Source organism: Perognathus longimembris, chromosome 10 (assembly GCF_023159225.1).
Source record: "Perognathus longimembris pacificus isolate PPM17 chromosome 10, ASM2315922v1, whole genome shotgun sequence".
NCBI classification, from domain to species: Eukaryota; Metazoa; Chordata; class Mammalia; order Rodentia; family Heteromyidae; genus Perognathus; species Perognathus longimembris.
Genome location: NC_063170.1, coordinates 67910765 through 67927719, shown reverse-complemented (window position 1 = coordinate 67927719; position 16955 = coordinate 67910765). Strand labels below are relative to the sequence as shown.

General features: G+C 46.7%; 1 protein-coding gene across 4 annotated transcripts in view; it reads right to left on the bottom strand.

The window, feature by feature from the left end:
• Mtmr14 (myotubularin related protein 14) overlaps window positions 1–16955 on the bottom strand; it is a 43512-nt gene that overhangs the window by 20850 nt on the left and 5707 nt on the right. For all 4 annotated transcript variants that reach the window (XM_048356244.1, XM_048356245.1, XM_048356247.1 and 1 more), the window contains exons 3-7: window positions 15763–15871; window positions 9368–9443; window positions 8786–8846; window positions 5376–5498; window positions 3989–4062 (exon numbers count right to left, since the gene is read on the bottom strand). In XM_048356244.1, coding sequence (XP_048212201.1) covers window positions 3989–4062; window positions 5376–5498; window positions 8786–8846; window positions 9368–9443; window positions 15763–15871 — 443 coding nt within the window. The remainder of the gene's footprint in view (window positions 1–3988; window positions 4063–5375; window positions 5499–8785; window positions 8847–9367; window positions 9444–15762; window positions 15872–16955) is intronic.

The following is a 16955-nucleotide window of genomic DNA, read 5'->3' as shown; positions in this document are numbered from 1 at the left end:
TCAGGCCCTGAGTCCAAGGCCCAGGACTGGCCAAAAAAAAAAAAAAAAAGCATGGCTCACAGTGGTACTCTCAACACTTTCAGCAACCACGAGTTACAGAGGATTGGTCTTCACATTAACAGGAGCGCAGTAATGCTAACCTCATAGTTTCAGCAAGGACTGAACTCCTAACTTACTGGAGAGGTGGTAGACAATACCTACAATCCAACACGTGCTCATGAGGTACTGCCTCCACCAGGTGAGCAGGCAAAAGGTATTTCCCACATCATTCACTAAAAATTCCTGAGAAACTCAAGCAGGCTGAGTCCTAGGGAACAGAGGGAGGGAGGGCGGAGGGAAGAGGGCTCGAGAAGCCCTTCCAAGCTTTACATCTCGGCCTTCTCCTTGCCCTGTGACAGAGAACAAGCTGCATCATCACTAAGCCTGGTCTTTCTTACTTGCGGGATGGTTGCTTAAGGCTAAAATAGAGTAATACACATTTAACAGGGAGCACTCAAATGGCAGCACACTGCAATCACCAGACCACCACCGCAACACGAGTTCCATGGCTCCATCAACTGTTTTGTTGACAGAGATAAGCCTTTCACCCCAGGACCATGACCGGTCTTTGTGTAGTGACCACAGCATAAGGAACAACCCAGGGACGGGGGGTGGTGGTGGTGGGGTTGTCAGCAGCTCCTTCAGTGTCAAGCCACAGGGCAGGGGAGGGCACCTGGGGGGCAGCTTCCTTACAGTTGTTCTCAATTCCTCAACAAGGGCCCATCCAGACTTGAGAGCACAGGGCTTTGGCCAAAGGTCTAGTGAGGTCCCAGAAGGCAAGAAAACCACTGTCTCAATTCTATAGAAGGGATTACAGGCCAAGCGTGTGTTTGAGCAGTGAATGAAGTCCCCTGCCTCAGGGAAGGTCCCTGTGGAGAGGAGACATCCCCCCTCTATGGGCCCTGCAGTCTTGCATTCCCTGCGCTCTACCTGCCAGCCTTGCTACTGAATGACAAGTCAGGAAACACATCTTCAGTCACACAACACTTTAGCCTATTTCTAGGGTGCTTCACCAGGAGAAAGAAAAATTATAAATACCAGACTGAGCTCTTGAGCATCTGAGCCCAGGTTGAGAGGAACTATCAATGAAATCGTAGGGCCCAGTGAAAGGCTGCTTCTCTGAACCCTGGCTGCTGGTTAATTCTGCAGGCTGAGTTCTGACACACTCATGGCACAGAAACTGATCACTTTCTGCAAAGAGACCCAGTACCCACAACAGTGCTCGATGCTACTACTAGAACAGGCTTCAGAACCCATCAGCAGACCAGAGAGGGGAGAAAAGGAGGTGATGGCAGCAGCTCATTCAGAAGGAAACCCGACTGTGGGGCAGGGTTTGGCCCCATCTATTTTGGTGCCTGCAGGAAGTACTAGGGAACACTTCTCATTTCATCAAAGCCCTACTTAGGGCTAGAACTGATAGCGTCACAGTTCCTGTCTGGGCTTCAAGGTACTTACAGGGCTCAACTCATGTCCTTATATGACATCAAAGCCATTCCATGACTTCATTGGGATAATGGTAATTTGCTTTTCCTTTTTATAAAGTAATATGGGCATGAAAAAGTAGAAGTCAAGTAAAAAAGTAAAAAGCAAAAAGTCAAGTAAAAGATGCTTCTGCAGAAGTGGAGGATGGCTCCTGTGGTATAGTGTCCGCCTACCTAGTGTAAGGCCTTGAGTTCAAATCCTAGCACAACCACACAAAAATGTGTCTCCCTGTCTTCCTTATATGATGGCTCTTTCTACTTCCAGTTTTGCTTTTACAACTTTTGGACACTCCCCAACACATACAACCATCAGATGAAATACATTAAAAAATTAGGGGCTGGAAATATGGCCTAGTGGCAAGAGTGCTTGCCTCCTACACATGAAGCTCTCGGTTCGATTCCCCAGCACCACATATGTGGAAAACGGCCAGAAGGGGCGCTGTGGCTCAGGTGGCAGAGTGCTAGCCTTGAGCGGGAAGAAGCCAGGGACAGTGCTCAGGCCCTGAGTCCAAGGCCCCAGACTGGCAAAAAAAAAAAAAAAAAAATTAGGGATGGCCAGGCACTGGTGGCTCACACCTGTAATCCTAGCTACTCAGAAGGCTGAGATCTGAGGATCGTGGTTCAAAGCCAGCCGGGGCAGGAAAATCTATGAGACTCTTATCTTCAATTAACCACCAGAAAACTAGAAGTGGCGCTGTGGCTCAAGTGCTAGAGCACTAACCTTGAGCTGAAGAGCTCAGGGGGCAGTGCCCAGATCCGGAGTTTAAGCTCCATGACTTGGGGGGGGGGGGGGTCGGGGCGGAGAATGGGACAGATCAGACAGATCATAACATTTTGGCATCTTTTCTGCTAAATTTTGTAGCTACCTTTTCCTTCATGTAATGGGAATGTACTAAAAAGAAATCTTACATCCTGCTCATCATCTTGAGCACTGTTTTACAATTACATCATATTCATTCTACGGAGAAAGTACCATTGTTTACTTAGTCCTCATTCTGTCTAGTGAAAACACATCCCTGGTTTGCTGTTAGACACATCACCACAAACATCTTCGATCCTAAATCAGCAGGATTACAGCCTAATTGATGGACTATTAGGACAATAATATGGTCAAAGTGTTACCATAGGGGGAATCTGGTAACAACTTGTTAAACTGCAGCATCAAGGACATTGAGTTAGTATTCCAATATAGCAGTGGTACTTACAGTAAAACTATTCTAATCACTCCTACTTGGACTGAAATATAGGCAAAGACAGCAAATACTGGCTCCTTTGGCAGCACACTTCAGTTGAGTCTGTGCTCCACCTGCCCTCTCCTGTTCTGGTCTCTCAAAGGAGTCAGATGCTAGGTCTGAAGCTCAACTGCCCAGCTATCCCAGGATATTCTTAGGCAAGAGAATCTTTCATCCATCAATTCCTTAATAGGCCATTATTTACAGAGCTCTTGTTAAAGTTAAATCTTGGCATGCTGGTATAGTGTCTGCCTACCTAAGTGTCACTATCCTTAGGTTATAATGGATGAAATGATGCTCAAAAGGGCTGAGGGAATTTTCAAGGACACATGACTTTAAGTCCAGCTCTATAGGACATCAAACACTGAGCTGGCGGAGGAGGGGGACAAAAGACTAAGATGGAGGCCACTGTAAGGGTGCCAGTTCACACAGGAGGTGGGTCTGAATACCATCAGCTTGTCTGATAAGGACACTCTGTCCTACAAGGTGCTGGAAGACTTGGAGTTCTCAATGAGGCTATCACCAGCCTGCCCTTGCTGTTGGGCTTTGTGGCTCTAACACTGAGGAGATGATGTCTAAGCCAAGACTGAAGGCAGATGCTGGTGCTGAGAAACAGGAGAGGTTAAGTACACCTCCTGCTGTGGCCAGCAAAGCCTGGCACTGCCAAGCAGGCAGGGGTGACTGAGGGCTGGAGCACTGTGCAGGACTACCACAGCTCCAAGAAAGGAGTCTGGCCATAGGCCCCATGCACTTGGGTATGCCGATCCACTGCTAAGTGGCCATCAGAGCACTCTGCAACACTGTACAGTCGCTGGGGACATAAATTACATTTTCTTTCACTCCCAGAACAGCTTCTGGGATCAATGTCCACAAAATCCTTCATCAGTGCAAGACACACACGAAGGCTCACAACACATGGACCAGAGCAGCATGAACACGATTTCATCTTCACAACAAAACCCTGAGCTAAGGCTTTCCAAGTTCCGACTGTTCCTGAGGAAACTTGAGGCTTGGAGAGGTAAAATTTGCTCAAGGTTGTGGCTGAGTGTCAGTGAGAGTTCTCAGTCCTTGGAACCTCAAGTTGAAAGGCCCTTCCAAGACGCCATTCCACCTATAGAGTGAGCACCTAGTAACCGGAGCCCCAGTGTCCATGCTAACTAGAGCATAGGCTTGCTCCTAGACCCTAGGTCTCCCAGGCTAAGGAGCCTGTCACTTGACTAGAAAATGCCTTCCTACCTGGATACGGGATGGAGAGGAGAGTGAAGTCGGCATAGCGCTGGGCTTTGTCCACCTTCTCAGAGGAGGTTACACTGTTAAGACAGGAACACAAGGTGCTAGAGCATCTCAACACACACACACACACACACACACACACACACACACACGCACACACTTCCCCAAATGAATGTTTAAATGATGCATTCTGCTAAAAACAAAAACAAAACTATCGCTCAGACATAAGAATAACTTCCCTTAACAGTGCTTATTTTTGGACAATGGAGAATTCTAACTTCTCTTTCTCCTACTCCAACATCTCAAATGACACAGGTCTTTTTCACTACAGCAAGACTCAACTGGAACTTGAAATTGGAGGACCACTGTCAATATGCACCCACAAACACATGCGGTGCCGTCACTCTGACCCTGGGAAGGGGAGTGAGGAGGATCCAATTAATGAGATGACTTAAATGGGGGCCTCTGGGGGAACTCTGCTCTACTGTGATTCTCTGAGAGCCACAGAGGCCATTTCTACACAGAGCAGACAAACAGCCCCTGAGAGGCACTGGGGACCACCCTGACAAAAGGAGGAAGGGCACAGGAAAGATATCTACAGCAGGCTGAGCTCTGACTTTAGCCTCATTATGTCCTACTTTCTAAGGCAACCTTCTCCCCCCTTTACTGAGACTAACTACATACATTTCACAGTATGTGTACCTTCCCAACGATGGACATCGTCATTCTACTCTACAAAGCTTATCAACTCTCTGAACATTAACAATAAAACAATTTCTTTTGGGTTGGGTGGTATGTACATTTCTTTCCTTTTCTCACTATCATCTGTCCCCTCTTTTTCTCTCATTTCCTCCCTCCCCCAACCACCCTTGAGTCTAAGGCAATCTTTCAAGAAAATTAAATATTACTCAAAAGAGAAAGTCCCTACAAGTTTGTTACCCTAACCCAGATTCCAGTTTTTAAGCTTTTTATTAGTATATACAGATTTATCTAGTCCTTATGTGTTATTTTTATGTAACAGTAGTCACTGAACCAAAACCAGGAACACTGTTGTTGGTTCTGTCTTAGAAGAAATTCTCATGTGTTAGGAATGGCATAGAATTTTGAGATGGGAAAGGGGGGTAAAAGTGTTTAAAGGGAGGCAGCAGGGTACTGGCTATAGTCTCCTGACATCCACTGCTGCTACTGTGCAGCCTAGAGTTAGTTATATAGCCTCTTTGTGCTTCAGTCCCTTCAGGACTATCTGAAGACACAGCAGAGGACACACTGACAGGCCTTGAACAAGCCCAGTACACAGCTGTATGTTCCCTACAACCCTGCTATGTTCCCTAAAACCCTACGCACTCCCCCCCACCTCCAACCCATTCCAGGGTGGGTACCCTGTACTTACTTCATACCAAACTTCACCTTCTTGTTCTCCACCATCAGGTCACAGATGTACTTGACTGACAAATACCGAAGCAGCCTAATATCATAGCCTCTGACTTTATCAAAAAGGTGCACATCACCACTTCTGAAACACAGAGCCGGAGGGAAAAGTTAAACCGCATGTGGAGTCTGCGGTGGGAAGCACCTTCAGAAAAGGACAGCAGTCATTGTCAAGAACTTTTTATTACTCTTCTCCAGGAGCATAGGGAGTGAGGTAGTGGGGAGGGAAGGTGACTTTCTAAGAGATTAGCCCTATCTCTGGGACACTTCAAAGAAGAGCACAATTTCCAGTAGGAACGGGTGAGGGATTTCTGGCATGACTTGACATTAAGCCAGAAGACTCAAGATAATCTCAGTTCTAAAAAGCATTAGCTGGTGGCTGATAGAGTCTCTGAGCTCTCATTAAAGCTACTCTCCACTCTGTGGCACCCCCTCCCATCCCCTTAGGACCATTTTTAGCCACATGCATTACTTATAACAGATTGAAATTCTTGGACAGAATTTTTTTTTTTTTTGGCTAGTCCTTGCCTGGGGCTTGAACTCAGGGCCTGGACACTGTCCTTGAGGTTCTTTTTGCTCAAGGTTAGCACTCTACCACTTGAGCCACATCTCCACTTCTGGCTTTTTCTGTTTATATGGTACTGAGGAATTGAACCCAGGGCTTCATGCATGCTAAGCAAGCACTCTACTGCTAAGCCACACACCCAGCTCCCCCGACAGACTTTTTAAGAGTTCTATATTTCCCTCTACTTAGTAGGCCTATGAGGCAAGGAGAAAAATAAAATATTTTTTGGTGGTGGTGGTGACAAACCTGGAATTTGGTTCCTGGGCACTGTCACTGAGCTCTTCTTGCTCAATGATGGTGCTGTACTACTACTTTGAATAACAGGGCCACTTCCAGTTTTCTGGTGGTTAATTAGATAGAAAGTCTCACAGGCTTTCCCTGCCAGGGCTGGCTCTAAGTATCAGTCCTCAAATCCCAGTGTCCTGAGTAGCTAGGATTACAGGTATGAGCCACCAGCACCTGGGTCAAGATATAAAATTGTTCTAATCCCTAGGCTACCTTTGATCAGCCACGAAGACATAGGTATTGATCACCACATAGATATAGGTAGCAGTAGGAAGAAAACGCTGTCATAATGATTTCTTTTGGGGCAGTTGTGTGGCTTGAACTCAGGTGCTGTGCCTGAACTCTTTTGCTCAAGGCTAGTGCTCTACCACTTTGAGCCACAGTTCCACATCCGGTGTTTAAGTGGTTAATTGGAGCTCAAGAGTCTCATCAAGACTTTTCTGCATGGGCTAATTTTGATCCATGATCCTCAGATCTCAGCCTCTTGAGAAGCCAGGATTTCAGGTGTGAGGCACCAGCACCCAGATAAGTGTTTTTCTTTAAATGTCCATGCTTGGACATTTCTAGCAGTCTCCATGAAGAACCGCATATGCTGCAGAAGATAACCTGGCAGTGGTCACCTGACTGAGAGGGAAGAACCAAACATTCTTTTTTTTTTTTGCCAGTCCTGGGGTTTGGACTCAGGGCCTGGGCACTCTCCCTGGCTTCTTCCTGCTCAAGGCTAGCACTCTGCCACTTGAGCCACAGCGCCACTTCTGGCCATTTTTAATATATGTGGTGCTGAGGAATCGAACCTAGGGCTTCATGTATACGAGGCAAGCACTCTTGCCACTAGGCCATATTCCCAGCCTACCCACCCCCCTTTTTTAATAATTACTTATTTGTTGTCAGCACTCTACCTCTTGAGCCACAGCACCACTCTGGCTTTTTCTGTGTATGTGGTGCAGAGGAATCGAACCCAGGGCTTTGTGCATGCTAGGCAAGCACTTTACCACTAAGCCACATTCCCAGCCCCAACCAACCACTCTTAAGCGCAAGCCAGCACCACTGCTTTGAGAGTAAGTGGCAGAACCCAAGCACAGTAAGACATCCTATCATGCTCTGAGCCATGATTTGGGCAGCTGGTCTTACTAGGGTGCATTCCAGAGATGCCCAACTCAGGTTAAAGATCTTCCATGTGTGGGCTGGGGATATAGCCTAGTGGCAAGAGTGCCTGCCTCGGATACACGAGGCCCTAGGTTCGATTCCCCAGCACCACATATACAGAAAAAACAGCCAGAAGCGGCGCTGTGGCTCAAGTGGCAGAGTGCTAGCCTTGAGTGGGAAGAAGCCAGGGACAGTGCTCAGGCCCTGAGTCCAAGGCCCAGGACTGGCCAAAAAAAAAAAAAAAAAAGATCTTCCATGTGACACCAACCACACAAAGGAGCTTTGAAAAATACCCTAGTGTTGGTTTTGAAAACCATTTGGGGGCTGGGAATGTGGCTTAGCAATAGAATGCCTGCCTAACATTCATGAAGCCCTGGGTTCAATTACGCAGTACCACATAAACAGAAAAAGCTGGAAGTGGTGCTGTGGCTCAAGTGGTAGCCTTGTGCAAAAGAAGCTCAGGGACAGTGCTCAAGCCCTGAGTTCAGTCCCCAGGACTGGCAAAAAGGAAAAAAAAAAAATGGGAAGGGTATAGAATTGTAAACCAGCCCATTTCCTTTCTTTAAAGGGGCTGACACAATTGGGGTGGGGCTATGGATCATTGGTACAGTGCTTGCTTAGCATGTATAGGACCCTGGGTTCAATCTCCAGCACAAATGTGATGAAGAAAGTGTTAAAGGGGCTCATAACACTGTTTTGTATCAAGCTTTTTCTTTCTTTTTTTTTTTTTAGTGCCTGTCCTGGGCCTCGAATGTAGGGCCTGGGTGCTGACCTGAGCTGCTTTTGCTCAAGGCTAGTGCTCTACTGAGCCATAGAACCACTTCCTGATTTATTTTTGGTAGTTTACTGGGGATAAGAATCTCAGTCTTTCCTGCCCAGGTTGACTTAGAATCACAATCCTCAGATCTCAATCTCCTGAGTAGCTAGGATTACAGGCATAAGCCACTGGCACCTGGCTACATCAAGCTCTTTCTGTGACACCAATCATGCAGATGAGAGAGATTAAGTCTCCTAGGCTTTCACCCAATACCTCAGTCTTAGGTTGGGAGTTAGCATCCTAGCTATCCAATGTACACTTTAAAGCGAATGTAGACATCGGGGCACTATCTTGGGCCTGTAGGATCCAGAGGCCCCCTGAGGTCCTGATGTGCCTTCCTTCTGCCTGCAGACTGCCCAGGTATTCAACAGTCAGTGTTGGGATGAGGCTGCTAGACAGATTTCTGCGGCACTACTTCCTGAGCATAAACTTGGGAGATAGGCACGAAGAGCCAATCCACTTGCCTGCACCCTGATGACGGCAAACTACCAGGATCCATTAGGCTATTGGCACACTCCACCCCCAACCCAATCCCTGCCCACAGCAGCCCAGCACTGACCGGAGAGTGCCATCCTCCTCAGTGACGTCCTCCACATCAGCCCAGGCATCATCTACACCCCCTGCCGGAGAAACCAGTCTATCAGCACGGAGGCCAGCCGCCAGGAGATTCCCCCAGGGCCACTGTCCCAGCACTCCCCCCACCCCAAGACATGCCTCATGTTTCCTTCAGCATCCTAGGCCTTAAGTATGGCAGTCCTCTCGACTTCTCAAGGGAACTCTTGTCTCCTGGCTCCTGCTGACAGGGATGCCCTGATCCCACCCAGGCTGCTTGTACCCTCCACCAATGCCACCGTGGCCGTGGACTTCTCTCCAAGACCAGGTTCTCATTCTTTTTTTTTTTTTTGGCCAGTCCTGGGGCTTGGACTCCGGGCCTGAGCACTGTCCCTGGCTTCTTCCTGCTCAAGGCTAGCACTCTGCCACTTGAGCCACAGCGCCGCTTCTGGCCGTTTTCTGTATATGTGGTGCTGGGGAATCGAACCTAGGGCCTCGTGTATCCGAGGCAGGCACTCTTGCCACTAGGCTATATCCCCAGCCCCCAGGTTCTCATTCTTAGTCCCAGAGAAAGCTGCTCAATATTCACCTGAGAATAAATAGTTGTAGCCAGAGCGTCCGTACAGCTCCCCCCATCCAGCCAGAGTGGCCGACCTGCAAATATGCTGGAAGACAAACAGTGTTTTCAGAGTCAGGCAGTTTTCTGATGCACGCAGAGCTGAGGCACACCTGGCACTGCTGGAGCTTTGGCCTCAGTGCACGTCCAAGCACAGACACGACTGCAGCCAGTCTAATGGGTGCTTAACACTTAATCCACCATTAGCCGAAGAGTCTCTCCCCCAAATCTGAGCATTTGATTGTTACTAAAAAGTGGTGGACAAAATTTGTGGTGGCACACAGGTGCCACATGTAGGGCATGGTACTGACAAAGTAGCACCATCACCTCAGTGAACTCTCACAAGCGCACAAGGAGGATGGGGCATCACCAGCCACCACTGCCAGCTCACAGATGGAGAAAAGGAAAACAATCAAGGAGAAGCTGAAGTTGCTACAAATCCCAAGTGGCAATGTTTTAGCTGAGATTCAGGAAGCACATTTTTTTGGGGGGGGAGGGGTTGCTGGTGTTGGGGCTTGCCTTGTGCTCTTGCTCAGCTTTTCCCCCTCAAGGCTGGCACCCTTAACACTTCCTTAAGTCACATTTCCATTTCTGGCTTTTTGCTGATTAGCTGGAGACAACAGTATCATGGGCTTTTCAGCCTGGGCCGGTTTCAAGCCACAACTGTCATATCTCAGCCTCCTGAGTAGCTAGGATTTAAGTATGGGTCACTAGTGCCTGGCAAAGGGAACAATTAAGGGAGAAATAATTCAGGTTTTCTCTGTGTGTGTACCGGTCCTGGGGCTTGAACCCAGGTCTAGGTGCTGTCCCTAAGCTTTTTTGCTCAAGGATAGAATTCTACCACTTGAGCCACAGCTCTACTTGCAGCATTTTTTTAGTGATTAATTAGAGGAGATAGGAGTCTCGTGGACTTTTCTGTGCAGGCTGGGCTTGATTTGTGATCCTTAGATCTCAGCCTCCTGAGGATTACAGGTGTGAGCCACAGGGTCCAGCTGCATTTTGGACCTTTTTTTCAAAAGGAATGATCAGCTAGGCACAGTAGCTTATGACTATAATTCTAGCAACTTGAGAGGCTAAGATCAGGAGAACCAAGGTTTAAGTCCAGCCTAGCCAAAAAATTTATGACATTCTCCCCGACCAATGGCTGAGCAGAGTAGCCATGCCTGTCACCCTAGACACACAGAATGTTGAGATTAGGAGAATCTTGGTTCCAGGCCAGCCCAGGAAAAAAAGCTTTTAGGCTCCATCTCAAGAGAAGAAGTAGGATGTAGCAATGTGTACTTTTTTTTTTCCCCCACAGGCACGTCCTTTATTAGCACGTGAGTGGAGGGCGGCCCAGACTGGCCAAGGAAATGTGTACTTTACTGCATAAAGTATAAACAGAAGGATTGCAGTCCAGGGCGCGGGACCAAAAATAACCAGTGAACCTAGGTGGACACCCAGTGGCTCACATCTGTAATTCTAGCTGGAGGATAAGATCTGAAGATTGCAGTTTGAAGCCAGCCTAGCAGAAAACTCCACATGTCTCTATCTCTAATTAACCAGCAAAAAAGCTGGAGTGGAGGTGTGGCTCAAGTGACAGAATGCCAGTTATAAGTGAAAAATCTAAGCAAGAGCTCAATGCCCTGAATTTAAGCCCTAGTACTACACCAAAAACAAAAATCTCAACAAAACAGTGCAATAAAGGGTTGATGGCAAGGCTTAGAGATAGGGCACCTGCACAGAAAGCCTGGGGTCCTATGTTCAAAGCACTAGTGTGGGATTATTTGTTTTCACTGCTACAGATTAAACCCAGAGTCTTGATGGACTAGGAAAGATGTATTTATAGTTGAATAAACAAGAATGAGTGACCAAGTTCCCAACTAGGAGATGAAACTCTTCAAGAAGATCCCAGGTAATGCCTGGCAAAAGGGCTAACCCCATCACTGATTCTAACTCTCAACACCTGCTCCTCAGCCTTGGTGCTCTACATTGTAATTCATTGCTTCTATAGCTTAGCAAGGCTCACTCCAAATGTTCTCCTGTTACCGAATTATGAATGACTCCAATTCCATATGTGGAAGCACCTCAGCAGGATCTGCCAATCTTGTGACCAACTTGGCACACAGAATACAAGTGGACTGGGGGGTGTAGCCCAGTGGTAAAGCCCAGAGTCCAATCCCTAGTATGCAGAAAACGAGGAAATAAGTAAATAAAAGTGAATGATCTCTGATTCTTATGTCTTAAAGGAGGAAACAAAGATGAACTGTCCCACATTTCAATTGCCTAAAAGACACATACAGGGCTGAGGGCATGGCTCAAGGGTTGAGCACAAGCCTAGTAAACATAGGGCCTGCGTTCAAACCTCAGTATACTTTCTAGTGTCTATGTGACACCAAAGGCTACAAAGAAACACTAAGAGAAAATGGTATAGGAGTATATCATACCCTTTAGAACTATAAATTTTAACTAATTAGCTAATCAATGTTTTGCTGATACCAGGGCTTGAACTCTCAGGGCCTCTCACTTTTGTTCAGCTTGCTTCCACCACACAGCTGGTGCTTTACCACTTAGGCCTTATCTCCTATCTGGTTAATTAGAGAAGGTCTCTTACAGACTTTTTGCCTGGGATGGCTCTGAATGTGAGCCTTTAGATCTCAGCTTCCTGAGTGGCTAAGATTATAGGCATGAGCCATGGATGCCTGGCCAAAGTTTTAAATGTTCAGTGAAATATATTACTTAACCCCAACATTCAAAATATTAGCAATATGTAATTACTTAAAAATTGTTACTTAGATGGGTGTGGTGGATGGTACACACCTGAGATCCTATGACTGGACAGGCTGAGGAAGGCATCCTGAGCTACAAAGTAAGTTTTAGGCAGGCTTGGGCTACATAGTCTCAAATATGTCCCCAATCCTACCAAGAAACCAATTGTGTTTGTGTGCACATGCATGTGCTTGTCTACATGTATAGTCTTCTAAACCTGCTATGTACTTTACTTTTTCTACGTAAGACAACAGAAAGAACTGGGGGAAGATAAAGAGTTTGGTGGTACTAGGGACTGAAACAGTGTCTATCCTTTGCTAAAGAAGGGCTCTACAGGGGCTGGGGATATGGCCTAGTGGCAAGAGTGCTTGCCTCCCATACATGAAGCCCTAGGTTCAATTCCCCAGCACCACGTATACAGAAAATGGCCAGAAGTGGCGCTGTGGCTCAAGTGGCAGAGTGCTAGCCCGCTAGCCTTGAGCAAAAAGAAGCCAGGGACAGTGCTCAGGCCCTGAGTCCAAGGCCCAGGACCAGCCAAAAAAAAAAAAAAAGAAGGGCTCTACTACTTGAGCCACATCATTAGCCCTCCTTTTTTCCCCCGGAGGTACTAGGGAGGGTTCACAGAGCTCAGCTTGCTTGACTGGTGTTCTACCTCTTGAGCCATGCTCCTAGTCCTTTCTTGCTAGGTTTATTTTAGGAGGCAAAGTCTCAAACTTTTCTGCCTGGTCTGGTTTTGAATCACAATCCTTCGTATCTCACTCAGCCTGCTAAGTAGCTAGGATTACAGGCATAAGCCACAAATACCTGGCTCTCCCTCTCCCCCCACCCAACACTTTATTTTTGACATGGTCTAAGTATATAGCTCAGACTGACCTCAAACTCTTGATCTGGTCAGAGAAGGTGGCTTAGTGGGCGAATGCTTGCCTAGCATGCATGAAGGCCTGGGTTCAATTCCTTAGTACCACATAAACAGAAAAAGCCAGAAGTGGCGCTGTGGCTCAAGTGGTACGGCACTAGCTTTGAGTTCAAGAGCTCAGGGACAGTGCACAGGCCCAAGGTTCAAGCCCCATGACTGACAAAAGAAAAAAAAAAGTAATAGTTCTTGTTCCGATTTGACAAGGAGAGCTTTTCACAAGTCCATCCTCGAACTGCTAATCTGTGAAACACTCTTGGGCAAAACATTCTAATATTTCTTGTGCGATATTTGGGGGGAGCCAGTCCTGGGGCCTGGACTCAGTACCTGAGCACTGTCCCTGGCTTCTTTTTGCAAGGCAAATACTCTACCACTAGGCCATATTCCCAGCACTCTTGTGCGATTTCTTTTTTTTTTTGGCCAGTCCTGGGGCTTGGACTCAGGGCCTGAGCACTGTCCCTGGCTTCTTTTTGCTCAAGGCTAGCACTCTGCCACTTGAGCCACAGCGCCACTTCTGGCCATTTTCTGTATATGTGGTGCTGGGGAATCGAACCCAGGGCCTCATGTATATGAGGCAGGCACTCTTGCCACTAGGCCATATCCCCAGCCCTCTTATGCGATTTCTAAGGACAAGCACTGTGCTCTAGGAACTTGAAAACTTCACAAAGTGTGAACAGGAAGATTTGGAAACTTAGCATCTCAACATACTTTCACCAAAAAGTACCCCCAAAAAGCCTTCAACAGTCTCCTTTCCTACCTTGCCTTTCCTGGTTGTCCTCCTTTACAAAAGAAAGGCATGGGCTAGGATGTAGCTCAGTGGCAAAGCGCTTGCCTAGCAAGTGCAATGTCCTGGGTTCGATCCCCAGTACCAAAAAGGACAAAAAAAAAAGGAAGAGAGAGAGAGAGATAAAGAAAGAAAGAAAGAAAAAGAAAGAAAGAAAGAAAGAAAGAAAGAAAGAAAGAAAGAAAGAAAGAAAGAAAGAAAGAAAGAAAGAAAGAAAGAAAGCAGGCAGGCAGGCAAGCAGGCAGGCACACCAGGGGCTGAGCCAATATTCAGCCTCTCTTCCCTTCTGTCCTTCACCATCCAAGCTGGGTGACTGCAACTGTAGGCTGCACAACACTCAGATACCTGCTAAGCAGGCTACACTCCTGCTCACCTCCCTCCTGGATTTCACTGCTCGAAAATCACAAGGGCTTTCATGGCAAACTGAAACACCCTGGAAGTATCTCGCCTCCTCCGTCACCTACGGTGATACGATGACACGCCCCCACTTCACTAGCTGTGGAGGCCTCCTGGTGCCTCTCCCGTACACTTTTGTGCCCATTGGCATCATGCTTGCTCTCCAGCACTCTCAGGCCATGTCAGCTTTCTGCAGACAACAGGTCAAGCCAGCAGTCCATACTGCTGCCTTCTGCGGTAATTCTTACACCGTAACAGGTGACCCTTAACTAAAGCATAGTGTTAGAGACAGCTTCAACTCTGCTCTCTCATTCTTTTTTTTTGGAGAGGATCTTGCTATGTATTCCAGGCTAATCTAGAATTCACAATACTCCTAACTCTGCCTCCCAATTGCTGGGATTACAGACCCCCACACTTGGCTTAAATCCCAGCTCTGTTTTGCTGTGCAAAGTTAACTTAGGCAAGTTGTTCAACTACTCTGAACCCATGTTTCCTTTAATGTTAAAGGAATATCCCTTATACCAAAAGATGACAAAATGGATAAAGTAAAGTCATATTAGGGAGTTATCTCAACAGTAGCTATACTAAGGTTGGGAATATGGCTTAGTGGTAGAGTGCTTGCCTAGCATGCATGAAGACCTGGGTTCAATTCTTCAGCACCACATAAACGGACAAAGTCAGAAGTGGCGCTGTGGCTCAAGTGGTAGAGTGCTAGCCTTGAGCAAAAAGAAGCCAGGGACAGTGCTCAGGCCCTGAGTCCAAGCCCCAGGACTGGCAAAAAAAACCCACAAAAAAAAAACCCAAAACAAAACAACAGTAGCTATACTAAAATAATAAGCTCCACTAGAGGAAGGATTTTTGTCTGCCTCACATGCTGCTATTTCTCAATGTCTGAAACAATGCCTAGCATAGATTATTATGTTTAATAAATACTTAATGATTAGAAGAATGAAAAAAGAGACAGGTGCCCAGTGGCTTAGGCCTATAATCCTAGCTTCTCAGGACACTCAGATCTGAGAATCACGGTTTAAAGCCAGTCTGGGCAGGAAAATCCATGAAACTCATCTCCAATTAACCACCAGAAAACCAGAGGTGACGCTGTGGCTCAAGTGGCAGAGTGCTAGCCTTGAGCTGAAGAACTCAGGGGCAGCAGCCAGGTCCAGAGTTCTAGCCCCACGACCAACCAACCCCCCCACCCAAAAAAAAAAAAAGAGAGAATGAAAAAAGATTTTATTTTGTAAGCCTTTGATGTAGATAAAATTCTTCCCACTTTATTCCTCAGTGAACTAAGGCCATGCTCAGGCAGGAAGTACCGAAGCCAGGATCTGAATTGGAAAACTGGGTACCCTGGTATGAATCGCCCCTACCTCGCAGAAACCATCGTCTGTTTTCTATGGTCTGTTTCCCATAACACTAGAAACCCAAGAACCAACTACTGATCCTTGGCTAGTAGAGAACTAAACAACTCTATACTGGGCATGAAGTCCAAACAGGTCTTAGAGCATGAAGCTGTGGGGACACCCTTACCTTGCCTTTGAACAGGATCACTGGGCAAACAAACCGTCCTCTGCACCTGGCCATCTTGCTGCGGTAGATGAGGTCTTGCAGCTTGCCCACTTGCACAGTACTCTGAAACCTAACACACAGGCAAGAGCAGGTCAGTATGGCTTCCCAGTAGGAACTCCATCTATGTGTGTTTGTCCATATAGACCCCAAATGAGGTCTGAAAATATATATGCAAATACCCACTGGGCTGAGTGCGGATGGCTCATGCCTGTAATCCTATCTACTCAGAAAACTGAGATCTGAGGACTGAAGTTCAAAGCCAATCTGGGCAGAATAGTCCCCATGAGACTATTATCTCCAATTAACCACCAGAATACCAGGAAGAGGCACTGTGGCTCAAAGTGGTTGAGTACTTCAAGCCTTGAGCAAAAGAGCTCAGGTTCAGCACCCAGGCCATGAGTTCAAGCCCCATGTCCATCACCACTAACAACAAAATACTCACTGGGAAGAAGTGGAGGTGTGGCTCAATTGGTAGCGTACATCAGCCTTGAGCAAAAAAACAAACAAGAGCTCAAGACCCTGAATCCAAGCACCACTATGGTTATAAGATAAATGAACAACAACAAAAACAACAAACTTACTGGAAATTTAATGAATGCTATCAGTTCCTAAATTTCAGGTCACTGGTATATTAAATTTTTCAGGAAAGAAAAATGTGCTAATCCTAAGTATTAAAATCTAAATTGTGGCTCAAGTGGTAGTCTGTCATGACTAAAAAAGCTGAGCAAAAGCAGGAGGCCCTGAGTTCAAGTCCCAATGCCTGTGTGTACACACATGTACACACAAACAGAATTCTGATTTCATAATATTTATGATAGGTGTGATTTTTTTTTTAATGAGCTCAAATGAAGACATGGTAAATAAAAGGCAGAGCTGCACAGGAAGCTGAACACTGGTTATGTCTAGAGTGTCCAGAGCACTTTATTTTCAGAGTAAGATCTGTGGTCCCCTGAACCCTTTTGGAAATCACAGGGCCATTTCTGAGATCTATAAGGGAATGCACTGACATGGTATTGTGCCAAGTCGCAAAACCACCACCAAGAAGACCACCGAGACTCAAACATTCCGAAATGCAAAAGCAAGGCAAGGCTTTATTTAAGCAAGCTGCAACTCGGGCCTCGTCCTACCCACCGACACAGCAGAGGTTAGGAGGG